The sequence below is a fragment of the Erythrolamprus reginae genome, chromosome 1 (genome assembly GCF_031021105.1).
Source record: "Erythrolamprus reginae isolate rEryReg1 chromosome 1, rEryReg1.hap1, whole genome shotgun sequence".
In the NCBI taxonomy this organism is placed as follows: Eukaryota; Metazoa; Chordata; class Lepidosauria; order Squamata; family Dipsadidae; genus Erythrolamprus; species Erythrolamprus reginae.
In genome coordinates, this window is record NC_091950.1 from 82,807,035 (window position 1) to 82,834,971 (window position 27,937).

The 27,937-nt window shown below is 39.9% G+C and overlaps 2 protein-coding genes across 4 annotated transcripts in view; one reads left to right on the forward strand and one right to left on the reverse strand.

Moving 5' to 3' along the window:
- EIF2AK4 (eukaryotic translation initiation factor 2 alpha kinase 4) overlaps positions 1–9,809 on the forward strand; it is a 63,329-nt gene extending 53,520 nt beyond the window's left edge. The window contains exons 32-39 of the mRNA XM_070756632.1: positions 3,018–3,104; positions 4,274–4,386; positions 4,966–5,024; positions 5,482–5,579; positions 6,867–6,935; positions 8,569–8,613; positions 8,918–9,030; positions 9,517–9,809. Of these exons, the coding sequence (XP_070612733.1) occupies positions 3,018–3,104; positions 4,274–4,386; positions 4,966–5,024; positions 5,482–5,579; positions 6,867–6,935; positions 8,569–8,613; positions 8,918–9,030; positions 9,517–9,574 (642 nt within the window). The 3' untranslated portion in view covers positions 9,575–9,809. The remainder of the gene's footprint in view (positions 1–3,017; positions 3,105–4,273; positions 4,387–4,965; positions 5,025–5,481; positions 5,580–6,866; positions 6,936–8,568; positions 8,614–8,917; positions 9,031–9,516) is intronic.
- A 3,078-nt stretch (positions 9,810–12,887) lies between these two features.
- SRP14 (signal recognition particle 14) lies at positions 12,888–18,179 on the reverse strand. 3 transcript variants are annotated; one of them, XM_070756644.1, is made up of 5 exons: positions 18,012–18,177; positions 16,235–16,307; positions 14,064–14,176; positions 13,339–13,371; positions 12,888–13,182 (listed from the first exon to the last, which is right to left on the reverse strand). In XM_070756644.1, the coding sequence occupies exons 1-5, from the start codon at positions 18,063–18,065 to the stop codon at positions 13,093–13,095; spliced, it is 363 nt and encodes a 120-aa protein (XP_070612745.1). In that variant the 5' UTR covers positions 18,066–18,177; the 3' UTR covers positions 12,888–13,092. The 3 variants fall into 3 exon arrangements, with proteins under 3 accessions (XP_070612745.1, XP_070612754.1, XP_070612763.1); XM_070756653.1 differs by having other exon boundaries at positions 18,042–18,175; XM_070756662.1 differs by having other exon boundaries at positions 13,119–13,197; positions 18,012–18,179.
- Positions 18,180–27,937: the final 9,758 nt, after the last annotated feature.

A 27,937-nucleotide genomic window follows, 5' to 3' on the forward strand; every position in this document is an offset into this window, starting at 1 on the left:
TTCTCAACCCTTCTAATGCCGCGACCCCTTAATACAGTTCCTCATGTTGTGGCGACCTCCTAACCATAAGCCTAGCACCAATTCTACCAACAGAGCTTTAAGCTGATTGGCAGGAAGGTCAGAGAGACACTCCCACTGTAAACACCTGATTGGCCGGTTTGTAAAAATATGTTCCAAGGTGCCAGAATAGAAGTTTTAGTTCCTTACACCATGGGAAATTTGTCTTTTCCCATGGTCTTAGGTGACCCTTGTGAAACAGTTGTTCGACCCTCAAAGAGGTCCTGACCCCCAGGTTGAGAACCACTGCTCTAGATCAAGAGTGCCAAACTCACGGCCTGAGGGCCAGATCTGAGGGCCAGCAGGTAGAGTGCTGCAGGCCACTAAAGCTGACTGTAGATCTGTAGGTCAGCAGTTCAAATCTCATCACCGGCTCAAGGTTGACTCAGTCTTCCATCCTTCCAAGGTGGGTCAAATGAGGACCCGGATTGTGGGGGCAATATGCTGGCTCTGTTAAAAAGTGCTATTGCTTACATGTTGTAAGCTGCCCTGAGTCTAAGGAGAAGGGGGGCATAAAAATCAAATCAAATAAATAAATAAATAAAATAAAATAAATCTACACACGGGTCTCCCGAGCTCCGTTTTTCCGTCCCAGACGAAAACAGAGATTGAGAGCCCGTTTTCACTGGCAGAGCACGTAGGCCACCACAGGCACTCCAGAGGTCAAACACAACCCTAATGTGGCCCTCAAAGACGTCCCTGCTTTAGAGTTTGATATCTCTACTATAGAGTAAAAGGTTTTAAGAGAGCATTGCACAACACCGTACGTTTCGCAGTTAGAACCTCCTGTTGCTCTGTGGTGCATTGGAGCAAAAGAAACGGTTCGTGTATTTTGACATTATAAAGTAGCTTTCCATAAATATTAATTATTAAAGAAACTGGATGGGCTAAAAGAATCTACTGAATAAAGATCTGCATTTTTTAACATTTTTTTTTGTTTTAGAATAGAATCCATATATCTGTCACATTGAAATTAAAACAGTGTATTGGTGTTTCTTGTATGAGTGTTGAAAGACTTTTACTATTAGATAAATTATCATTTTTAATCTTTCCTTTTCCATGGTATTAATTCCATATCAATCGTACAAAATTTTTTTTTTCATTGCTCTGTTTTATAATGGGTCAGTTTAAATATTTTAACATGTTATACTGATATTTATATTACTGTACGTATTTAATATTTGGAATTCCTTTTTATTTTTAAGATTTCAGTATACAAATTTAGATAAAATAGTTAAAAGATAGGTCAGTCTATAACATAATGATTGGCCTCAAGGGAGCTATTAAATAGAAAGAGATATGAATCTTTTTCTGTTCAGTTGACAAATACTATTCAAATGTCTTTACTTTTACTTTACTTTACTTTAATCAGATTTGTATGCCGCCCCTCTCCGCAGACTCGGGGCGGCTCACAGCAACAGCAATACAAGACAAATCCAATATTAAATTAATTTTAAGAACACCACAAGTTAAAAACCAATCATACACACTAGCATACCATACACAAATTTTATAAGCCTAGGGGAAGGAACATGTCAATTCCCCCATGCCTGACGACAGAGGTGGGTTTTAAGGAGCTTACGAAAGGCTAGGAGGGTGGGGGCAACTCTGATATCTGGGGGGAGTTGATTCCAAAGGGTCGGGGCCGCCACAGAGAAGGCTCTTCCCCTGGGTCCCGCCAAACGACATTGTTTAGTTGACGGGACCCGGAGAAGGCCAACTCTGTGGGACCTAACTGGTCGCTGGGATTCGTGCGGCAGAAGGCGGTCCCGGAGATATTCTGGTCCGGTGCCATGAAGGGCTTTATAGGTCATAACCAACACTTTGAATTGTGACCGGAAACTGATCGGCAACCAATGCAGACTGCGGAGTGTTGGTGTGACATGGGCAAATTTAGGAAAGCCCATGATAGCTCTCGCAGCTGCATTCTGCACGATCTGAAGTTTCCGAACACTTTTCAAAGGTAGCCCCATGTAGAGAGCGTTACAGTAGTCGAGCCTCGAGGTGATGAGGGCATGAGTGACTGTGAGCAGTGACTCCCGGTCCAAATAGGGCCGCAACTGGTGCACCAGACGAACCTGGGCAAACGCCCCCCTCGCCACAGCTGAAAGATGTTTCTCTAATGTGAGCTGTGGATCGAGGAGGACGCCCAAGTTGCGGACCCTCTCTGAGGGGGTTAGTGACTCCCCCCCCAGGGTGATGGATGGACAGATGGAATTGTCCTTGGGAGGCAAAACCCACAGCCACTCCGTCTTATCCGGGTTGAGTTTGAGTCTGTTGACACCCATCCAGACCCCAACAGCCTCCAAGCACCGGCACATCACTTCCACTGCTTCGCCGACTGGAGAAGGGGTGGAGATGTAAAGCTGGGTATCATCTGCATACTGATGATACCTTACCCCATGCCCTTGGATGATCTCACCCAGCGGTTTCATGTAGATATTAAATAGTAGGGGGGAGAGGACCGACCCCTGAGGCACCCCACAAGGGAGTAACCTAGAGGTCGACCTCTGACCCCCCACTAACACCGACTGCGACCGGCCAGAGAGGTAGGAAGAGAACCACTGAAGGACAGTGCCTCCCACTCCCAACCCCTCCAGCCGGTGCAGAAGGATACCATGGTCGATGGTATCGAAAGCCGCTGAGAGGTCAAGAAGCACCAGGACAGAGGATAAACCCCTGTCCCGGGCCCGCCAGAGATCATCCATCAGCGCGACCAAAGCAGTTTCCGTGCTGTAGCCGGGCCTGAATCCTGACTGCTGAGGACCTAGATAATCGGCTTCTTCCAAGGACCGCTGGAGCTGGAGCGCCACCACCTTCTCAACAACCTTCCCCATAAAGGGAAGGTTGGAGACTGGTCGATAGTTGTTGAGAATGGCTGGGTCCAGGGAAGGCTTCTTGAGGAGGGGGCGCACAAGTGTGTAAAGTAATTTTATTCCTTTTTTTAAAAAATGTATTAGTCCCAGGAAGAATTACAGGAGTATTGCAGATGTTCTGGAATCACCTATGTGGCCCTCATTTATGACAAAGAAGGAAATCATGTTAAGGTAAATGTGATGATGCCATCATGCCATGCCTCCTTAGTACATTCATTTATTTATTAGAAACATAGAAGTCTGACAGCAGAAAAAGACCTTATGGTCCATCTAGTCTGCCCTTATATTTTCTGTATTTTATCTTAGGGTGGATATATGTTTATCCCAGGCATGTTTAAATTTAGTTACTGTGGATTTATCTACCACGTCTGCTGGAAGTTTGTTCCAAGGATCTACTACTCTTTCAGTAAAATAATATTTTCTCACGTTGCTTTTGATCTTTCCCCCAACTAACTTCAGATTGTGTCCCTTTGTTCTTGTGTTCACTTTCCTATTAAAAACACTTCCCTCCTGGACCTTTAACATATTTAAATGTTTCGATCATGTCCCCCCTTTTCCTTCTGTCCTCCAGACTATACAGATTGAGTTCATTAAGTCTTCCCTGATATGTTTTATGCTTAAGACCTTCCACCATTCTTGTAGCCCGTCTTTGGACCCGTTCAATTTTGTCAATATCTTTTTGTAGGTGAGGTTTCCAGAACTGAACACAGTATTCCAAATGTGGTCTCACCAGCGCTCTATATAGCGGGATCATAATCTCCCTCTTCCTGCTTGTTATACCTCTAGCTATGCAGCCAAGCATCCTACTTGCTTTCCCTACCGCCTGACTGCACTGTTCACCCATTTTGAGACTGTCAGAAATCACTACTCCTAAATCCTTTTCTTCTGAAGTTTTTGCTAACACAGAACTGCCAATACAAATTCAATTACAATTAGAATTTTATCCTACCTTTATTTTTATAAATATCCCAAGGAGATCATATCTAATTCTCCTTCCTCCTCCTATTTCCCCTACAACATAAATCCTTTGAGACAAGTTGGTCTGAGAAAGAGTGAGTGGTCCAAAGTCATTCATCCAGATTTCAAACCTGTTTGAAAGTTTTGAATGAATATAACTGGGGCAGATATCGACCATGATGATCTTGCAAAGGCCTTACTTGTCTCACTAGTCAGTGCTAGATTCATTCCTTAAGGCTGCTGTGGTTTTTTAAAGGGGTCGTTTACTTGCATCTCATCCATTTTCTAAATCTGATCATTCTCATCTATTTTTTAAATCTGATAATTCATTCTTTAGATTTAGCAATATAAAGGCTAAAATACTTTGTGGGGCTATTTTGCAGGTAAAATCATTTGAAAGAGAAAGGCAGACAGAAAAGAGAATCTTGGAGTCTGATGTAGTAGATCATCTGGCCCAGAAACTGAGGACCAAATTCTATGACGAACGAAATAACAGGTAGCAACAAGTACTATAATTTGAAGACTAAAGATTATTTGCAGGAGGAAAATGAAATACCATACCACTGCTTTTGTAGTGATTCACCTCAAAGACGATAAACAATGCATCATACAGTGATTTGGCTTTATATTAATATGTCTTAAACTGAAATGTTATAAAAGTTGGGGCGGTAGACTTGGTGTGTGTGTGCAAAAATCTTCCCCGTGTAAATATCAGATGGAATTCAGATTATTTATTTATAATATATATGGAATTAGTTCCAGACTTCTGTAAAGTAGAAAGTTTGAGAGGTTTTTTGATACAATTTGGTACGAGGGCTGCAAAATGCTGAAAAATGACTTCATCCCCCAAAGGATTGCGTATGGATCTAGTTCTGTGAATGTCACAAAGATACTGAATTAATGTATGCTGAAAGTAATCTATTTATTATATTTATTTATTTATTATATTTCTTGGTAATTTACAAATAAATGTACAAATGCTGTCAATTATTAATAAAATATCAATTTCTGTCCTAGTCTGTTATTTTGAAAACAGTACTGAATAACAAACTTTGATTTTTGAATCTTATTTTAGAGAAATTTCTGATAATGTTGCAACACAGAATCTAAAAGGATCATTTTCAGGTAATTCAGGTATGTAATGATTAGGGTGTTATATTTTCAGAAACTTGTTATTTATGTAGCAGAAGTGGAGATTAAAGTGGGAAAGCAATCCTCCTCCAAGGTGGTTAAATAGAATGAAGGAAATAAATTAATGTGTAACAGTTTTATTTTGATTAGTATTCATATAAGGCCTTTCATAATACAAGATTTGTGGGGTAATTTGAAAGGAATAATAATAATAATAATAATAATAATAATAATAATAATAATAATAATAATAATAACAACAACAACAACAACAACAACAGCAACAGCACTTCTAATTAAACCTTTAAAATACTTGTGTATGGTCCAGCATCGAAAATCTGAATGAGTATAGAGATTTTCAAACAAACTTTTTATAATCTCAGTTCTAGTGTGCAGCTATGAGAAATAAACTTATAACTAAATCATTCTGAACTTATAACTAAATCATTCTGAATTTCAGCTCTATCTGAATCACACGGAACGGTAGTAATACCAAATGTGTGCATTATTCCTCCAGAAAAGTTGTCAGCAAGTATCAGACGACGTTATGAAGCTCAGGTATTATAGATTTATTTCTTCTCTCAATAATTATATTGCAATATTACTTGTAACTTTGAAATTATACCACAAATATGGTATAGAAGTAGAAAGAAATGCAAGAAATAGTGAATAGGCAAGCAGAATTCTAGTCCCTTTAATTCATTGTTTTTAATTATTTTGTTCTGCTAGTGACACTTTAGAATTATGAATCAGATTTTATCTGGAATTCCAAAGACTGAGCCAAAAAACTTTCCTCTACAAAACTTTTATTTAACTCCAGTCTTATATTTGAAGGAGGAGAGAGATTAGATGACATAGCCACATGATGCATTTCTTAATGTTTCCTTCTAACAGCTGCTTCCCTTCCTAGTCAAATGGTTCTTCCTCCCTTGAGCAAGTTAAGTTTCCTGTCTAGCACATTTGCTTCATTGATTTTAAGAATTTATCTAATTCAGTTAGAAGAAGATTACAGAATCATGAGTTAGGTTGGGAGGGGCAGGGGACAATTGGATGAAAGAAGAGAACCTGGAATTGATTTTCTTTTTGGGGAAGACAAATACACTGCCTTTTGCTTATACAGTGCTCCCTCGATTTTCGCGGGTTCAAACTTTGCGAAAAGTCTATACCACGGTTTTTCAAAAATATTAATTAAAAAATACTTCGCGGTTTCCCCCCCTATACCCCGGTTTTCCCCGCCCGATGACGTCATATGTCATTGCCAAACTTTCGTCTGCCTTTAATAAATATTTTTTTAATAAACTTTAATAAATAAACATGGTGAGTAATAATCTAAATGGTTGCTAAGGGAATGGGAAATTGTAATTTAGGGGTTTAAAGAGTTAAGGGAAGGCTTGTGATATTGTTCCTAGCCAAAAATAGTGTATTTACTTCTGCATCTCTACTTCGTGGAAATTCGACTTTCGCGGGTGGTCTTGGAACGCATCTCCCGCGAAAAGCGAGGGAACACTGTATTTCAAAAGAGATTTTTTGGTTAAATCCAGGAATAAGTTAATCGCTCCAGGAGGATATACTAGAGAAAGACCAGGTGTGGCTTTCCCTCATTATGCTGGAAAAGGAAGTGGAAAGATGGAAATGTATGAGTGTAGGGATTTCAAAAATGGAATTGAGAGTGCTCCCCCTTATCCCACTGTTTATCTCAGTAAATGTGAAAATAAATCCCTGCATGTTGCTTTTGCATTAAGACCAGTTAATGGGTATACTTGTTTAATATGAAATTTAAAAAAAATATTCTCTTTGTATGTGTGTCTGGGTTACTTAATTATTTCAATCCAATGTGACTTCCAGGTACAAACCAAACTCCAAGCTTGCTTTACTAATTTCCCTCTGAAGCTGAATGAAGTTGAGATTTTAGCAGTAAGTTGCTTCATTTTTTTTACAAGCCAGTTGTATCTAATTACATCGATAAGAACCAGTAACTAGAACTTAGAATAACTTTATTGTCATTTTGAAAGTACACTAATCAGCATATAATGCGGCTCTATCTGGACCAGGAGGCTCTACGTACAGTCACTCAGGCCCTCATCACCTCCCATCTTGATTATTGCAACATGCTCTACATGGGACTACCCTTGAAGAGTGTTCAGAGACTGCAAATAGTCCAGAGTGCAGCCGTGCAAGCTGTCATGGGTGTTCCTCAGTACAGCCATGTAGCACTTACGCTCTGCGAGCTGCACTGACTTCCTATTAGTCTCCGGGCACAATTCAAGTTGTTGGTTATTACCTATAAAGCCCTACATGGCTCAGGGCCAGACTTTATGGGACCGTCTCTTGCTGCATACCTCCCAGAGACCAATAAGATCACACAGAGTTGGCCTCCTCCAGGTCCCGTCAACTAAGCAATTCAGGTTGGCAGAGCCGCGGAGAAGGGCCTTCTCTGTTGCCGCCCCAGCTCTATGGAATCAACTTCCCCACTCCCAATGTCCGTACTGCTCCCACCCTATTGGCCTTCCGTAGGGCCACGAAGACCTGGCTTTGCCAGCAGACTTGGGGGCCATGAATTAACAACTATCATGGCCAAATCATATGAATGGTATGCATGCATGTTGTCTTGATTGTTTAATTGTTTTTAATCAGGGTTTTATAGTTTTAGATGGTACATTTGACTTTTTTATTGTAAATAAATAAAACATTAAAATAAATATTATTGCATACAGCTCTCTGTTTAAAGCCACATTGGAGACAGATGTAATTTCCAGGAATCATTGTTGATAAATTTCCATTTATATGGAATCCATTGACATCGCTTTCTTTGTTCTGAATCTTTCCATAACTCTAATAATTTACCCAGAACAAATGGCAATGGGCATATGGAGCATTGAGTGTGGGAAAGGAGTGAGAGTATCAGGGACTTAGTTTAACTATTAATTTCTTAACTAAGACTGGGCCAGAATATTCTGAAAGGAATCCAAAACCTTTTTTAGAACTCCTGTAATGTTAGAGTTTAAAGCTCTGTTCTGGTTGGGATTTGGGAATTAATTTATTGGTCATCAGAATCTGATGAGTGAATCTGTGTGACTACAGGTCAGGGCTTCTGATATTTTTAATGTTTCTTGCAGTAAATGAAAAGAGCTTGAGTATAATATTTAATCTAATTTTTTTGCTGGTAAAGAGTCCAAAATTTGGATGCCTTATAGCAATAACACTTAGACTTATATACTGCTTCATAGTGCCCTCTGTAAGCAGTTTACAGAGTCAGCATATTGTCCCCAACAATTTGGGTCCTCATTTTACCCACTTGGAAGGATGGAAGGCTGAGCCGGTTGAACCTTGAGCCAGTCAAACCTTGAGATCTGACCTGTCGAACTGCAGCTAGCAGTCAGCTGAAGAAGTCTGCAGTACCGCTCTCTAATCACTGCGCCATCTCAGCTCTTTCTCTTATAGATCTAGTCTTCTGCAAAACCCAATGGAACATGGACTAAATGAAACAAATATAACTCTATCTCATAGTTTATATCATGATAATGATTCAGTTTTTATTTTTCTGCAGGTTGATCTACCAAAGGAAACGATAATACACTTCTTATTATTAGAGGTAAACCCGGGAATTAAGTTACTGTCCTTTATTGGTGAATTTAATTAAAATTTTGAGTTTTTAAAACGCTTAAATAACGTTGAACATTCACTATACATAGTAAGCAAAATCTCATTCGTAGTAGAGAAGAAATTTAATGTACTCATTTTTATAAATTGCTTCTCCAAGAAATCAAAGATTATAATCTTTATTTACATCCCCTGAAAAAATAAAAATAAAAGCATCCTGATGTTCTCAGCATTACTTTTTTCACAGTCCCTATCTCAGACTAAGATATTGGTTTGAATATTTTCAATCTTCTCAGTTTGATGACCAAGCTTTCTATGCAACTGTGAAACAATTGATGTCTCGACTGCCGAAGCAAAGATATATTAAACAAGTTTGTGATGAAATCTATACCATCAAAATTGAAAAAAAGTACGTATTCCTATGCATACTAGCAATATAGTATAAGACACTCATGTTGAATCTGGAAGATCATTTTGTAGATTTTAGGTAATTATAGACCATGGGTGTGAAACTGGCCGTGTCATGTTGCCGTCATGTCATATTCTTATGACGTTTTTCAGAGTTGTGATGCATCTGGCCCACAGGCTGAGAGTTTGACATTCCTGGTATAAACACTGCAAGAGTTCTGTAATATCAAAGTCTGACATTAGATTCTAGTGTTAGAAGGCCATTAAATAATCCCTTTGTTAAGATTCAGTAGAGGAATTATAGTGTGAAGTCCCGAACCATACAGCACTATGATTTTAGTTGGGATAGATTTTATAGAACAAAGATAAATTTGTCCAATAGCTGTTAGGTAAATTATTTTGGCCTCTTGATGTGGAAGTCTGAAATGCAATAGCATCTTTTCCCAAAATTGACTGTTTTAACTTTCTGCCTGTTTATTTCTTGCAGAGTCCCTATCCTTGTTCTCTACAGTTACAAAGATGATTACTACAAAATCCTGTTTTAGTTATAAGCCAGGATTAAAGTCAGGATAATGAATGGGGCAAAATATGTGTTTCCAGTTATGTTAATATAAAGAAAATGTGCACTTTGTTGCTGCTGATTTCCCAATCACTGGACAATCACTGCCTTTTTAAGTATTGCGTTGAGCTCATGTGCCCTAGTTGGCATCTATAAAGGTGTAAATCTTTTCAAAATATATTGTACATATCTTTTTCAAAATAAAATTATCTTATACCTTAGGATATAGTTGTTTTTGCTTGAAATCAAATTGACAGATTGTGACATTTATGAAAAAGTCAAGTAATTGCAATTTTCATTGTTCAGTCTACAAGTTTCCTTTTCAAATTGGGAAGGAAGGCTAAGCAGAAAAGCAGTAATCTCCAGTTACCCCCTTACTATAAACTGAATTAATAAGGAAGAGGCTGAGACAGTGCAATCAACTAAGGTAATCTCTGGGACCTCCTGTTTTTCTTAGACGGGAGATGGTCATTGTGCTTTTGTAAATCTGAAGTTTGTGAAGCAACTGGTTTAGTTAGGCTTAATCTTACCTTTTAAATTTAATTTTTGGATTTATCATTTTTCTGCACTCTGCAAAGTACCGCTTCCCCAAAAGCAAATATTGTATAATTTTTATATTTCTAAAAGGGATGCCTGCACACGAATGTAAGCATGCTCAAGTTACTCAGATAACGGTAGTGGCAACCTTTCCTCTACCAGCATTTTTTTTGGGGGTGGGTGGGCGGGGTGTTGCTTAACCAAACAAGATGGTGCAAAGGTTTCCCCCCCCTCCCTCAGAATGAGTGCTGAGTCATTAAGCATTTAAAATTTTATTATGTACAGTATGTCAAGATTAAGGAAATCAGATTAGAACTGAAAGAAGGAAAAGAAAAACAAGTAGCTCTAACGGGGTATTCCCAGCTGTACACATGGCAGAACAAGTAAACCGAAGTACAGTGATCCCTCGATTTCCGCGGTCTCGCTTATCACGAAACGCTATACCACGGTTTTTCAAAAAATATTAATGAAAAAATACTCCACGGTTTTTTTGCTATACCACGGTTTTTCCCACCCGATGACATCATACGTCATCAAGTCACTTCTCTTTCTTTCCTGTCATTCTCTGCTTTAATCATTTTCTCATTTCTTTTTTTCTCCCCTTTTTTCTATCATTTCTCTCTTCCTTCCACTCTTCTCTCTTTCTTCCTCTCTCTCTCTTCCTTCCTTTCTCATCTTTCTTTCTTTCTCTATCTTGCTTCTTCCTCTCTCACACTCTTCCTTCCTCCCTCTCTCATCTCTTTCTTTCCTTCTCTTTCTCTATCTCTCCCCCTCTTGCTCTCGAGCGGCGGGCGGGCGGGCGAGCACCTACGGGGAATGGTGGCCGCCAGCGCTGCTGCAGGAGGACCCATGTCCGAAAGCCGGTGAGAGGGGTGGATCGGGCGGGCGGGCGGCGAGCGGGTATCTACGGGGAACGGTGTCCGCCAGCGCTGCTGCAGGAGGACCCGTGTCCAAAAGCCGGTGAGGGGTGGATCGGGCGGGCGAGCGGTAGCGGCGAGGGCGCCGGACGCGTGGGGGGGCGGGGGCAGCCGACATTCAAAGCAATCTTTGTCGGCTTCCGCACTTTCATCTGCTTTTCATTTTTCATAAACAATTAGTCCTAAGATTGCTGTATTTTTCCTGGATCTTCAACCTGTCACTGGGCAGGGGTGTTTCTGTTTCTTCTGCCAATGACAAAGATGAAATGGAACTCCTCCTACTTTTTAAAAGTCTTATCTGAGAAGGAAATCTTCCTCTTCCTGATTGGCTATTTAACCATTTTTGTCAGTCCTGCCTCAATTTGCACCTTAGGCACTTCCCCTTGCTGGGTCCCTCCATTGTCTAATCAATTCCCAAGATATTTTTGCAACGTTCGCTCTGAGTAGGCTGGTTTGCAGCTGCATTCTTCTCACAGCAAAGAGGTTTTGACATACCGGCACCATCACTTTCTTAACTTTCACTTTCCAGGCGCACCTCCCTCTCCCGACAAGGTTCATGGCAGACTGGAACTGTATGATCATCGAGTGTGGGTGTGAGGTGGCAGTTTTGACATTTTTTTTCTTGTATTTTGATAGTCTTTGCTTACTAACTAGATTGATTATATGTAGGTCCAATAGCTCAAATATAGACTTTTAAATACCTTTTAGCCTAAAGTCTTTTAGATGAGAGTTTTCCTCATTCAGTGTAGAGGCACAGGTTAGTTCATTATTCACACAACATTTAACATAAAACTACAGAATTACTAATTGTAAAGATACTTCTATTGGAGCATCAATCATTTGTACTTAATGATCATAGGGCTTAACTGCACCTAGCCATGACTGAGTTTTCTTAACCAGTTAGATTCCTTAAAATGGCTCTTCTGGTGACTAAAGTTTTATTGATGTATTTGCACAAAGAAATTCATGGAATATCACATTTTTCCAATATTTTAGTTGCCAAGTTGTTTAGTTGGAAAAAACCTGTACAGGAATATAGTCAAACAGTAACATTTTTAATGAAATAAAAATATAATTTATAGTTGTGGTGGATCAAATTCACTTCTATAACTATGATAAAATGAATATTTCTAATTATAATCCTCTTGTTTCCATACAAATCCCACTGAAATAAACTGTTTTGACAGTTGGTACATTAAGCACAAATATTTAAGAATCAGAAAACTAGTAATTGAAAGTTACTTCAATGATTTTGCCTAGTTGATAAGCAAACTTTATCATTTGTAGTTCTGAGTTTGCTCTTCTAAATCCTGCATCAGCAATTGAAACTTGCATATCTATTTTAATCTGACTCCAGAACTGTTTCAAGACTGTAAAACCTGCTTAAGGTTAGCCTTTTTTTTACTTCTCCTGCCACCATAAAGTAATATTTTAAAATTATAGAAAACTTATTTTGTGTCATGCTTAACAAAAGCAACATAATGTGCTCACCAGTTCAACAGAATGTGCTGAACTCTGTCAAGTACAAGCATAGTAAATGCTCCTTAGAAGTTTTAAAAGCATATCTAAGAAGGAAATATTCCTCTTCCTGATTAGCTATTTAACATGTTTTGTCAGTCCTGCCTCATCTTGAACTTTTAGGCAAGAATAATCCTTGATTTGCTGAGAAAATATTGTTTACTAAAGGTCAAGTGAAGTACAATAAAGCAAAGCCAGAACTGAAATTCGTTCTCAACCTTCATTCCATTCATAAAACTTTTGCAGATACTAAACAGATAACATCAAAATTATTTTTCTTCAATAAATATATTCCAGTAATTTACTTATTGAAATAAGACAAACATATGAAACAAAGGAGGTGCACACATTTATTCATTACAGATACAGTATTTTTGTGTATCACAATCCTGAGAGCATTGTGTTTGTATAAGAAGGTTACAGTTCAGTTACTAGCTGGGTAAGTTCAGTTACTAGTCAAAAGGTAAGTGGTTACAAAGAAAAAATGAGGGGTAAAACATGGGTCCATTCTTTGGGGAAATGTTTTTTTATATCACTGTGTTGCTTTACTTTTCTTGTTTTTGCTTTTCTTGTCTTTCTTCTTTAAACCATCCATATGGGCTCTAATCAAATTGGAATATGCCTGCAATCAAAAACACTTTTAAAAAAAAACCAATTTTCAGGAAACTGCTAATATTTGCCTCAGAATATTTGCAGAAAGAAAGCAGCTGCACAGTCATGCATTGTGTAAAAATTAAAAATTTAATTTAAAAATTGAAGTAAATAGATGCAAACTTACCATCTGGAATTTGTTAACTTCCCTTGAACTCACCTATAAGAAATAAATTTCATGACAGAATTATAGGATGATGAACCAATATATTAAAAAACAGCTGGTTCTGCTGATCACAAAATTCAGATAAGAATTGATATATTATGTACTAGCTTTGTTGCATTAGTTTAAGTGCTAGATAATAAACCAGGAAAGTGAATATTAAGTCTCCCTTAGGTATGAAAGTCATCAGGGTAAGTCATATTTTCTCAGTCCAACTCATCTAACAGGACTGCAGAGAAAAGGAATAAGAACATATTGTATCTAACTATAAGGTGTACAAAATAATAGAATAATATGTGACTGCGTTTAACTTCCAATGATTTGAACTTCATCTTTCTTTTTATTGATCTTAAATCACTATAGTCAATAACTAAACCTCTTAAAGATACTTGTGCTCTACAGGTTCACCTATTGAACAAGCTTGAATTTCCTCCGCTGAAATGGCTTTCAGAAGTGTAATAAAAAAAAAGATTACTCCATTTTGGGGGTAATTGACTACATTTAATTGTAAAGTATTATCTATCTTGAAATACTGTACATAAATTGAAATACTATACATAACTTGACCTGTAACTTAAAATACTGCTCATAAATAAACTCATTATCCATTTTATATAAGGTTTTTCTCCCCCAGTTATATGATAATGCAATGGTGAAAAAACATCCTTTCATAAAAGAATAGCACCTACCACTGTGCTTATTTTTTTCTTCCCATCTGTGGCTCTAAGAAGACACTTGTTGTCCACAGGCTCAAAACTCTCAAGATGGCCCTTCCGTGGAACTGGTCTTGTACGACCATCATCTACATTGAACAGAAGCATCAAAGTACTTAGCAAAACTTGCAAGTTAAATTATATAACATCAAAAAAATGGCAAGAGAATGTTTTAATAAAATACATTTCCTCATTTTTGAATTCTGCTTCATATATTAGAAATCTAAAAGTGCAGAATGGAGGCAAGAATTTTGTTAGAATGCTGGTTATTATATTAAGCTGGGCACACAATAATAAGGTTGCACATACCGTGTTTCCCCGATAGCAAGACCCCCCCGATTGTAAGACATATGGGGGGTTTCAGGGGGGTCGGCTTATGTAAGCCATACCCCGAAAGTAAGACATATGTCTTACTTTCGGGGAAACACGGTATAAACGGTATTGCGGGGGGGGGGGGCGATGACATTGCTTCCAAGCTCCCCGCGCGCCCCTCGCCTTCGCTCGCCGCGGCGCCACCGCCTCTTCCCCTGCCGAGGCTCAGCTGCAAGCGGCCAGCGAGGCCGATCGGCTCCGAGGCGAGCGGCCGGAGCTGCGCCCTCCTTCGCCCGCCTCCTTTCCGCTCGCCTCGGAGCCGAGCGGCCTCGCTGGCCGCTTGCAGCTGAGCCTCGGCAGGGGAAGAGGCGGTGGCGCCGCGGCGAGCGAAGGCAAGGGGCGTGCAGGGAGCTGCCGGAAAGGAGGCTGGTGAAGGAGGGCGCAGCTCCGGCCGCTCGCCTCGGAGCCGATCGGCCTCGCTGGCCGCTTCCCCTGCCAAGGCTCAGCTGCAAGCGGCCAGCGAGGCCGAGCGGCTCCGAGGCGAGCGGCCGGAGCTGCGCCCTCCTTCACCAGCCTCCTTTCCGGCAGCTCCCTGCGCGCCCCTCGCCTTCGCTCGCCGCGGCGCCACCGCCTCTTCCCCTGCCGAGGCTCAGCTGCAAGCGGCCAGCGAGGCCGCTCGGCTCCGAGGCGAGCGGCCGGAGCTGCGCCCTCCTTCGCCCGCCTCCTTTCCGCTCGCCTCGGAGCCGCTTGCAGCTGAGCCTCGGCAGGGGAAGAGGCGGTGGCGCCGCGGCGAGCGAAGGCGGGGGGCGCGCAGGGAACTGCCGGAAAGGAGGCGGGCGAAGGAGGGCACAGCGGCGGCCGCTCACCCTTTTTGACTGCCCATCCACCCCTTGACCTGCCTTTAGCCAGCCAGCCGAGCGTCCGTGTCGCCGCGGAGTTGGCCTCCCCTGCCGAGAAACATTGCCGGGAGCAGCGAGGGGATGCAACCCGCCGAACGTCGAGGTCGGCGCCCGCCTCCTTTCCGGCAGCTCCCCGCGCCCGAAGACGAGCCGGCCCCGGTGCCCGGGACAATGTAAGACATACCCCCAAAGTAAGACACAGTGGGGCTTTTGGGGGTAAAAAGATAGTAAGACACTGCCTTACTATCGGGGAAACACGGTATTAACATGTGAAGCTGTTCTTTAATATTTAAAGGATCCACCAACTAACTCCCCAGTTGTGGCAATTAGATTGCTCATTTGGAAACAAACATTTTTCCTCCCATGCTACAAGACCAAAAATAAATTTATATTAGAGAATTCATTTTCTTTCCATAATGTTTAGGATTTGGACCCTGCTCTTTTTTTGGTTACCCCAATACCAAGTGACTTGGAGGCAAGATAACTCAGAAGTACAGAAAACCCCATTATTATGTTTCCTCTTTTCTCCCATCCTTTATTCCAGTGTTTCTCAATTGTAGCAACTTTCTACTTTCAGAATTTCCCAACTAAAGGCTATTATCAATGACAGGTGTATACCATCACCATCACCTATCTCCGAAAACATTCAGGAAAAAGTTGGACGTTTCTAACCAATAAGCAGAAAATATTCAGTTTAAGAAAAACATGCTTAAGAAGCATTAAACACCCCTGACTCAGTACAGGTCTTTTCCATAGATTAAATTTGAAGTACTGTACAGTAATCAACTCCTTTATTATTACTGGGATTGCTGAAGAGGCTACTTACCCATTTTACTAACTGCAGTTCCACTACTCAGCACAGCAGAATCTTCAATTGATTTATTATGAGAAAATACTGATAAGCTAGCGTGAGACAAACAAGAATGTAATACTTACATTTCTTTAATGTTATATAAACACTGCCTGTGGTCCTGCATTTCTGAAAAAGCCTGGTTAGCTCTGTCAAGAACTGTAAAAACAAACAAAACATCTAATTGTTACAAAGTTCACAATTTTGATTTTTTTCCCCCAGATAGTGAACAATCCTAAGGCTTTTAATCAACCAAATATTGAAACAGCTGCCCTTGACTATTAAACCATAACATTATAATATATTAATGGAACTAGATATCCACTGAATCTACACCTTTCATTGCTCCTTATTCCCCTATCAAAGAGATTCTAAGCTAGACCTCTTCTTACATCAGAACCAATACTCTAAGATGCAATGTAGTGTAAACTACTTCAAATGAGCCTCACATTTTTAAAAAATTTCATCCACATATCAAATAATTACATCACCATAAACAAATATCACCGAAAATACATTGCTTTGGCTTCAATCTATTATTATTGTCAATATCTGCCAGTCTGCACTTCCATTATCTTTCCACATACACCTCCTTTCCCTTCCTCTTCTCTCCCATCTACTTTCTCTAAGAATGACCAACATGGCGTATGATGATCCATCAAGGCTGCCAACATCTGAGGTCAGAAGAACATTCATAGCAGAAGAGAAGTGAGCACTCCACAAAGCCAGAGCTGCAAATGCTGCAACAACGGTGTCCACACGTCTGCCCAACCTGGGGCAGAACATTTTGTGCCTGTATAGGCCTTATCAGTCACCTGCGGTCACATCATGTACAGCTCACAATCCATTAGATGTCGAGGTCCTCCTCAAACACAATGGACGAACACCATCACTTTCTCTAACTTTCTGCAGTGGTTAGATTGCAGCACTGCAGGCTACCTCAGCTAACTGCTAGTTGTAGTTCAGCAGTTCAGATCTCACCACCGGCTCAAGGTTGACTCATCCTTCCCTCCTTCTGAGGTGAGTAAAATGAGGACCCAGATTGTTGGGGGCAATATGCTGATTCTGTAAAACTGCTTAGAGGACTGTAAAAGCACTATGAAGTGCACTATAAGTCTAAAATGCTATGCTATTGCTATGCTATCTCCTCCTTACTTCCTCCCTTCCTCTTTTTTTACCCTTCTCTTGAATGAACTGTCTCTTAATGACCTGGATTGTGGGGGCAATATGCTGTCTCTGTTAAAAAGTACTATTGCTAACATGTTGTAAGCCGCCCTGAGTCTAAGGAGAAGGGCGGCATTAAAAAATCGAATAAATAATTCTAACGACTATTTATGAAGGACAGACTGGCATTAATTCATTAATTTTCCACGAGGAGTATTCAGGATCCTTGTCAACAAGTACGTTGAGAGTTGCCAAATTCGGCGAGGACAGAAAAAAACGAAATGGCGGGTGGCAAAAAAAGGGATGCCATGGTGGGTTGGAGCTTCTGGCATTCACGGGGCATTAAGCGGCCCCCGTGCAAACGAATGCCGTTGGGAGGGGGGAGGTTAACCTTCAAAACTGACATCATAATACTATAAAAAAGAAATGATGGGGGGGGGGGCCCTCCCTGGCTTTTTTTTTTTTTTTTGCACCATTGGTCCCGCTGCTGAGGGTCCGAATAGAGATTTTGAGCAGACCCGGTGCAGAAGAGCGACGAGGCTTGTGGAACCGCCATTTCCTTTTTGTTAACCGTCTCTCCTCCCCTCCCCCATCCCACAATAGACCGCCTATTGTGCTCCACGCAGCAAGCAACTGCAGGAAGGCAGCCTCCCCCAATACAAAGGCGCCACGTCGGAGGGCATTTCCCTAAAAAGGCACCCCCGGGGACGGAGCGTTAGGCCACGGAACCTGCTCGCTCTCCAGCAGCACCATCGCCCCGCGCGCTTCTTCCCAGCGGTCGATGCCAACGCAGCCACAAACTCCCAACCGTCGCCGAACGAACAGACAAACAAACACCAGCCAGGAAACGGAAGTAGCGAGGATACGCGAGGCGGATATTCTAGAACGGACCCCCCCCCTCTCTCGCTCTAGCTCTCTCTCTCTCTTTTTGCTGCCCCCGGCAGGGCTCCAGGAGGAATTGCATTCAGAAGTGTTCTCGGAGGTCGCTTTTGCGTGAGTTAGCCGTTGAAATCTCAAATCGAGCTGATTTATCACCGCTTCTCTGCTGCGGCGACATTTAATTTTAACTGGATTACTGTACTTCGTTTTGGGGTAATTGACTACATTTAATTTTAAAGGGTTAATTATCTTGGAATACTGTGCCTAAATAACTTGAAATACTGTACATAACTTGACCTGTAACTTAAAATACTGTACATAAACAAATTCATTATCCATTTTATATAAGGTTTTTCTCCCCCACTTACATGATAATGCAGTGGTGAAAAAAACATCCTTTCATAAAAGAATAGCATCTACCACTGTGCTTATTGTCTACCACTGTTCTATTGTCTCTCCTATATCTTTTCTTCTATTCCTATATCCTTTCTCTATTCTTTCATTGATATATTGTATTCCTATATCTTCTATTCTTTCTCTGATACATTTTACTACGAGTATATCCTCTATAACAGTGGTTCCCAAACTTGGCAACTTTAAGACTTGTGGACTTTGATCCCCAGAATTCTCCAGCCAGCATAGCATAGCTGGCTGGAGAATTCTGGGAGTTGAAGTCCACAAGTCTTAAAGTTGCCAAGTTTGGGAACCACTGCTCTGTAACCTTCATTGTGTATTGGACAAAATAAATAAATAAAATCTTTTTCTCCCATCTGTGCCTCTAAGAAGACATTTGTTGTCTACAAGCTCAAAACTCTCAACATGGCTCTTCCATGGAATTTCTCTTGCCCAACCATCATCTACATTGAACAGAAGCATCAAAATTCTTAGCAAAATTTGCAAGTTAAATTATATAACATCAAAAAATGGCAAGAGAATCAAATACATTTCCTCATTTTTTAATTCTGCACGCAGTGAAGGCTGAAATCTGTTGGGCGGCCCTTGCTTCACACAGAGAGGTGTACATTGCAATCCATTTTCAAAAGAAAAGGATCCCAGTAGTAGTACATAAGAAATTTCTGATAGAAAATCCAGCAGTGCTTTGAACAAATATATTAAAAGCACACCCCTCCCCCATTGCTTTGACTGTTGAAATTGAGTTGCCAAAATAATAATAATTATTATTATTATTAATAATAATAATAATAATAATAATCATCATCATCATCATCATCTTCATCATCTGTATAACCCCAAGATTACAGATGACAAATTGTTTCTTTTTTTTTCTTTTTAGTATCTTTTCCATCAGCTAAGTTTTGACAACCCAGATCCAGTAAATCCTTAGCTGTGATGCATTGCCACATTTTTAAAACTATGGAAAATTACCATCAAACGTGGATGGGCGAACAGCAATAGTGAAACCCAATAAAAACCTTTGTTATGGTGTTTATTTTATTTACTTTAGTCACTGGATTCCTGGCCACTGCTTGGACAAGTCCCTGCACTTTTCTTGGCAAGATTTTCAGAAGTGAGTTGCTACTGCCTCTCTTCCAGGGTCCCCAACATTTTGGACTTCATTGACCACCAAGGTCATAATTTCAAATCCCACGGACCACCAAATTACTAATTTTAAATCCCACAGACCCTAATTCATAATGTTAAGTCCCGCAGACCGTTAATATGACCGCTTTAAAAAATATAAATATATATGTAAAATAATGATCAGAGAACTTCCATTTTATTAATATGAAATACACCTTTTTAATATAACAAAATTATAAATGCTTATAACAAAATCCGTAAATGTTTCTTTAATCATAATAAAATCTTTAAACTAAATGTTGTTTAATTGTAACAAAATTATTAAAGTTAGTGTAATTATTACAAAATAGAAACATAGAAACATAGAAGACTGACGGCAGAAAAAGACCTCATGGTCCATCTAGTCTGCCCTTATACTATTTCCTGTATTTTATCTTACAATGGATATATGTTTATCCCAGGCATGTTTAAATTCAGTTACTGTGGATTTACCAACCACGTCTGCTGGAAGTTTGTTCCAAGGATCTACTACTCTTTCAGTAAAATAATTTTTTCTCATGTTGCCTTTGATCTTTCCCCCAACTAACTTCAGATTGTGTCCCCTTGTTCTTGTGTTCACTTTCCTGTTAAAAACACTTCCCTCCTGAACCCTATTTAACCCTTTAACATATTTAAATGTTTCGATCATGTCCCCCCTTTTCCTTCTGTCTTCCAGACTATACAGATTGAGTTCATTAAGTCTTTCCTGATACGTTTTATACTTAAGACCTTCCACCAAAATAATTGAAGTTTATTTCATGGTGGCTTGCTGGTGTTGGGAAAGTCAGTCCTATATTCCAGAGTTGTAGCTGTAGTCCCCTCTCCTCTTTCCTTTCCTTTCCCTTCATTAAGTGTTGTACCTATGACTTTTTATGCATGTATCTCATCTTTTTATGTACACTGAGAGCATATGCACCAAAGACAAATTCCTTGTGCGTCCAATCACACTTGGCCAATAAAGAATTCTATCTATTCTATTTTTTTGAAATACAATAGATGACCATAGATATCAATATTTTAGTGGGTTACTATTTAACATGAGCTATCATAGATTCATAACATATAAGAAACAAATTTGAAAAATATTTCCAGCTATGAGCATTATTTGAATAAGGGCATCTTTTTCTTTAAACCATAGTGGTGAAATAAAGCAGGTGGTATGTCCTTCCAGAAAATCAGCCTTGGGTAAAAATGCATTTTGCCATTAAAACTTGGGGAGGCGCTGTGGCTTCACAGCAAAATGAGAGTTACTACTGTACTTTATGGGTGGGGGATGGGGGGATGAAAAGAAGTTAACAGCATTAGTTCTTTATTGCTATGCAGGTCCAATTCAAAATAAGTTAGTACTATCATAAGAAGCTCAGTGATAAACAGCCATCATTTTTTGAAATTGTTTAAGGAGAGCCATTAGTACTAGAAAAATATTTTTATTTAAAAACAAACTTTATGAATGTTCTTTTCCAAGGGCACTATTCATATTTCTGGAATTATATGTAATTGAATTGTTTTACAGAATAGGGCTATTTCCTATGGTTGTTAAATGTTCTGTCGGGCTCTCTGGTAGAATCCTCCCAAAAATTCACAGGTACAAATTTCAGACATACACATGTTTGAAAATTCAAAACAATGTTCTTTATAATGAAAATTCACTTAACCTGGTATAGCAAAGAGCACTCCAAACAAACTGGTAATTTGTACAATTCCCTTATCAGTTCTGTGATACTTAGCTTGCAGCTGTGAGGCAATTCACAGTCCTTCTTCTTTCACAAAGTGAAACACACTTTGCTCTGGTTTAGTTTCAAAGCGTGGAGAAATCAGCACACAAGAGGTCAAAGTCAGTAAAGCAGACACGAAACACAAGGATCAGATAATCCTCCACAATGGCCAAACCCACAGGCTGCTCTTTATAGCAGCCTCACCAATCACCACAGCCCCACCCAACCACAGATGGCCTCATTTTCTTTGATAATAATCTCTCAGTTGTTGTTGCCTATGCATCACTCTCCGCATGCGTGGCTGTATCATTAACTCTTGTTCTGAATCCAAGGAGGAGCTAGATAATTGATCTCCTTCTGAGCTGTCTGCCACACTCTCCTCTTCCCTGTCACTCATGTCTTCTTGGTTAGAGGAGCCTTCATCATCAGACTCCACTGGGGGCAAAACAGGCCAGCAGCATGTGGATGTCTCCCCCACATCCACAGTCCTTGGGGCAGGAGCTGGGCCAGAGCTAACCACAACATTAAGGATATGCTATTTTTAGTAGGAAGTAAAGACAGAGTGTCCTCTTGCGAGATTTTGCTTCTGCGCATACACAGGAAGCAAAAAAAGGCGAAGAATTTTTTAAAAAGAGATCGCGCTGCATGACAGACCGGCAAAGACCAGAGCCATTGTGTGCAAATTGTACAATCAGCAGGCCACTACTGGAATGACACACCCTAGCACACTGGTAGGAACCCACCACTGGTCTAGGGGAGAAAAAGAAATGAGAGTGTTTAATAAATATGATTAGCAAACAATATGTTTTAGACAGTTGACTTGGGGGTGACTTTGGCTATCTTTGATATATTTAGCACTGTGAATGGGCTGCTTTCTATGAACGTAAACAGTCTATTTATGAATTTATTTCTGTTTTGTTATAATACGTGTATACTTCCAAATGAGCCTAAACTGAAAAACCAGGTATTGTAATCATAAGCAATTCAAGACTTATTTCGTTTAAATAAACATTTTTTTTCTTTAGGTTTTTTCTTTTTGCACTTTTGGTTTCCATTCCATTTTAAACCCCGGCCAAAACAAGATTTGATTGGTATGTGTGAGATGATATGAGTGTATGGACTAGATTTAAGGGTTTTACACTGTTATTAATGTTATAATAGTTTTGACTCAGACGAGGGGAAAGTTTTGACTTGGACAAGGGGATAAATGAACTTATCAAATTTGCAGATGACACCAAACTGGCAGGAATAGCCAACACTCCAGAACATAGGTGCAAAATACAGAAGGATCTTGACAAACTTGAACAATGGGCGCTATCTAACAAAATGAAACTCAATGGTGGAAAAAGTAAGGTTCTACGTTTAGGCAAGAAAAACAAAATGCACAGGTACAGTATATGTGGTACATTGCTCAATAGTAGTAACTGTGAGAGGGATCTTGGAGTCCTAGTGGACAACCATTTAAATATTATTATTATTATTATTATTATTATTATTATTATTATTATTATTAATTAGATTTGTATGCCGCCCCTCTCCGTAGACTCGGGGCGGCTCACAACAGTAATAATACAATATAAACAAATCTAATAATTAAAAGTTGATAAAAAACCCCTATTAAAAAAGAAACATACATACAAACATACCATGCATAAACTGTATAGGCCCGGGGGAGATATCTATGAGCCAGCAGTGTGCAGCAGCTGCGAAAAAAGCCAACACAGTTCTAGGCTGCATTGACAAAGGGATCGAATCAAGATCACGTGAAGTGTTAATACCACTTTATAAGGCCTTGGTAAGGCCACACTAGGAACACTGCATTCAGTTTTGGTCGCCATGATGCAAAAAGAATAAAGTGCAGAGAGGAGCAACAAAGATGATTAGGGGACTGGAGGCTAAAACATATTGCAGGAACTGGCTAGTCTAATGAAAAGAAGGACCAGGGGAGACATGATAGCAGTCTTCCAATATCTCAGGGGTTGCCACAAAGAAGAAGGAGTCAACCTATTCTCCAAAGCACCTGAAGGTAGAACAAGAAACAGTGGGTGGAAACTAAACAAGGAGAGAAGTAACTTAGAATTAAGGAGAAATTTCCTGACAGGACGATTGATCAGTGGAACAGCCTGCTTCCAGAAGTTGTAAATGCCCCAACACTGAAAGCTTTTAAGCAGATGTTGGATAACCATCTGTCTGAAATAGTGTAGGGTTTCCAGCCTAAGCAGGGGGTTGGACTAGAAGACCTCCGAAGTCCCTTCAAACTCTGTTGTTGTTGTTGTTGTTGTTGTTGTTGTTGTTGTTGTTATATTTTATTTTATTTTATTTTATTTTATACTGTTTTATAGTTTTATTGTTGTGAGCTGCCCTGAGTTCTTGGGCGGCATATAAGTCATAAAATAAAATATAAAATAAAATAAAATAAAAGTATTTAAATCAGAACCATGTTCTACAGGAACATTTTATTTGCTTCCCATATGGTGTCCAGAATCATGAAAACCACATCACATTCTTAATTAGCTTTATAATTCTTCCCCCCCCCCCCAAAACTATTCAATATTATGAATCCAAGTGGACTACAAGATGGCATTAAAATAAGAAAGGCTTTTTTAAAAAGGCTGTTGAACCTTTAATAATTATGTTAGAGCTATAGATTTCACAAATAGAGTGTTTTTCTTGCCTCAGCTAATTAATTTCTCCTTGCTACAAAAGTGTTAAAAATCTTGCAAGACAAAAAGAAAAACAGTTGGCAAACAAATCAAAAGTTTTGTAGGTCAACTGGCAAGACTGAATTAGAAGTTTACGCTGGGGAATTGCATAATACAAAGCAGCAAAGAGTATTTCTAGGTCACTCATTGTAATGGATCCTAGAAAAGCCAGAAATCTTTGGTTCGTGAGAGAGACAGATATTTGGAGACTGTTGTTCTCACAAGCTCCTGAGAAAATAAAAGATTGCAGGAACTGCATCCAATATAATACTGGGCAAATCCAAATAGTTGTAGTCTTTGCTACTGAAAAGAAGATAAACAAGTCTGGCCCCATCAATGAGAATGGCTGTGAATCGGCCTCTCAGCGGGCAGATACAGGGAAGGGAACAGATGTGAGGTTTGGGAAGGCAAAACGCTCCGCGTTATACAACATGCTCAGTGTCCCTGAATTAGCCTGCCTTCTGGTGCAACAGAACTTGATATTCTATCGCCAGAAGTGAAACAAAATCTAGTTGACTTGCTTGGACATTCTCCTTATTTTTGTCCCAGGCAGCAAAAATTCTTAAGTTTAAGAGAAAATCTGTAGAAGAATCAGGAAATGACATTTTAGTTATTTATTCAATGCGTATTATAAATTATAAATTTATAGATGTACCGTATATTATATTTTCACCAGGCCTGAATTTCTCATAGTACAACCTTAAAATAGAGGTGACAAACAGATTTGCCTCCACTTGAACATTGCTGCAGGATTAAACTGTAAAATTGTTCGGCATTAAAGACAAGGATATTTTAGGTGAAGCAGAGATCAAACAGCTAATATAAGTAGTCCTTGTTCAACAACTGCCTCATTTAGCAACCATTTTGCAGTTAGGATGGCAATGAAAAAGGAGTAAAAACTGCAAGGAAAAAATGAAGACAGAGAAAAATAAAAATATAATAATACTGTGATTACTATACTATTCTGATTCTATTCTTTAAAAGGTTCCTTCAGCATTTTTTTGGTATAAAATTTGCAACATTTTTCTGGATTGTAAAACTACCCTCTGCCTAGAAATTGTAGTGCCTTTTAGTATCTAGTTTTTGAAAGCATAAATTGCTTGTTTTGTCTTATAAAAACCAAAGCACATCTATTTCCCGCAAGAAGCTATTTGTTCTTAATTCCAAAATCTTACTATAAAATTTTCAATATCCCAATTTTATCTGAATCATTAGTTCATTTATCAATTTCTAAGGTAAAAACTTTTCTAAAAACCTACTTAGTATTTGCTGTTCATTTTAGATTCTTTAAACTCTTAAGCTTATGATGATTATTATTTCATTCATTCATTTATTGAAGGCACACTTACCTAGTATTTTCAAACATATCGTTATGAGAATATCTAACAGTTTAAAAGTAGTTAATGGGTAATTTCCAAAAGTGATTAGAAAATGAAGTTTATAAACTTATTGTCCTTAAAAAGGCTCTGAAGCAATTGCAAGCAAGATGGGTGGTTTTTCTTGCTTGGGATATTCTTGTTCTTCATTTTCCTTTATTTCTAGCTTGCTTGCATCTGATCTTAGTACTGTATTCTGATCTTATTTTCCAGCCCGATCTTCCATTTTGGTAATGTATTCTTTGTCTTTTTTCCTCCCCCCCCCTCTCTCTTTCACTTTCTTTCTCTCTCTCTCTTCCTCCCTCCCTCCATTCTCCCCATTTCTCTCTCTCTCTCCTTCTTTCTTTCTTTCTCTCATCCTCTCTTTCTCTCTCTCTCTCTTCCTCCCTCCATCTCTCTTTCTCTTTCTTTCTCTCTCTCTCCCTCCTTCCCTCCCACTTGCTCTCTTTCTTACTCTCTCTGAAAGGGCAGGAGCTGCCCTGGTCATAACCAGGCTTATTTCTCCTGCTGGAGTGCCTGGATTTGCCTTTGGATTCTTCCAATCACAGGCCAGTTTCAAACCTGAGCTAGACAGGCAATCAGGCACCACATGTCCTATTTTCCTTCCTTCCTTCCTTCTGTCTTCTCTCCTTCCCTCCCATCTCCTTCCTTCCTTTCACCCTCCTTCCCTCTCTCCCTCCCTCGTCTGCTTTGCAGATCCATCAAAGGCTGAGCTCTCAGCCTGCAGATCCTTATTTCCGGGGCACATGCCAAAGTCCTGGCTAGCCCCTCACTGAGGGCTCCCTATGGGCAGTCTCTGCTCGAGCAGTCTCTGCTCGCCCCCTCTCACCACCCTTTTTCTCAGGCTCCTGGCAGGTGCGGTCAGGTGCGGAGGGGGCCATGCTGAGCCTGGCTGGGGAGGGGGCAGAGGGCTCTCCGAACTCAAGCAAGGTTGTGTTTGGCAGGCGGTGGGCTGAGCCTAAGCCGGCGGTAGGAATTCCAGTGTGAGAAAATCAGTCAAGCGAAGGAAGAGAGGAGAAAGGGCTCCAGGCGACTACACTCACTCTTGGATGGCTGGAGCTGGTCGGAACGCAACAGCTGAGGGCCTGGATCGGACACCCCTGGTTGCAGCTGTCGGGCGGGGAGGAATGATGCCTACGCGGCTGTGCACCTTAGGGGGAATAGTGCCTGTGGCACTGTTGAGATGTTATGGAAGACCAGGATACTTCAATAGCAGCCTTCAGCTCTTCTGCATTCTTCAATCATGGCTTGAATTATTTCTCTCATATATTACATCTCGCCTTTTAAGTTGCATTACTAAAATAAAATAAATGAACTTTTGCACGATATTCTAATTTTTCGAGTTTTACCTATATGAGGATCTCTGTGTGTGTATACATGAAAGTTCAAGTTTCTAAAAATAATCAAGTAAAAAAATCAACTAATATTTCTGAAAATGTGAAGATTGAATGGCAGAAGATTACTTTTTCAAACTGGGTCGCAGACCCTTTTTCAAAGGGAGAGTATAGCATTGGACAGACTATGAAGTTTCAGAGCTCATGGATTGCTTGCCAGAATATTATAGATGAGTTAATAACAGATAATGGCTCGTAGTTCATGACTCATTTGAGTAAAGCTCTTTGATCATTATGTCCTGGACAAGACGCTATTATGAAGAAACTGGATGGGAGAAAAGCAAAGTCAGTCATAATTGATTATGAGGTTCAAATTAAATGAGATATTATGATGTTCGTGGAACATTCTGACATTAAACAGCAGATCTAGATATCTGCTAGATCTAGAGACCCAGGATCGTGGGAAAGAAGACCTGATTGAGATCTGTAATCAGTAATAGGAACCTCTAACTGATCTAAACATTTTTTATACCACACAATCCCAAGAAAGTCAGCATAAATGACAATTAGTAAATGACAACATTTTCAATACGCTTAGTTATAACACAAGATAGCTACAAAATTAAAAAGCATTCAAATATACCTCATATCCTAGCACCAAATGATATGAGAATTAAAAGACTAGATGGCAAGAAAACCCCCGCACAAACTTTATGCAGTGGTGGGATCCAAATTATTTCACAACAGGTTCTGTGGGTGTGGCTAGATGGGCATGTGACTGGGTGGGCATTGCTAAATGGTCATGTGACTGGATGGGCGTGGCCAATTTAGCAATCCATTTTTCCAATTTAGCAGTCCGTTAAACAATACACAGCAGCCCCTTTTTCTATTCTTTTTAGTAGTGTGTGAAATTTTTGCTCTAGGTGGTTTTTTTTAATGATGAGGGTGGTTGGCAATGCCCGGGGAAGGAAAGGCATGGTTTCCACAGCTCTCGTGGCTATATTTAAAGGGCCAGCTAATGTCATTGGCATTGAGAGA

Excerpts from the sequence above, each read along its gene's own strand:
- SRP14 (XM_070756644.1), bottom strand. The coding sequence starts at position 18,065 with ATGGTGCTGCTGGAGAGCGAGCAGGTTCCGTGGCCTAACGCTCCGTCC. Across the intron at positions 16,308-18,011 it reads CTAACGCTCCGTCCCCGGGG|TTCTTGACAGAGCTAACCAG; the intron begins GTGCCTTTTTAG and ends TTGTTTTTACAG. Across the intron at positions 13,183-13,338 it reads AAGTTAACAAATTCCAGATG|GCATATTCCAATTTGATTAG; the intron begins GTAAGTTTGCAT and ends TTTTGATTGCAG.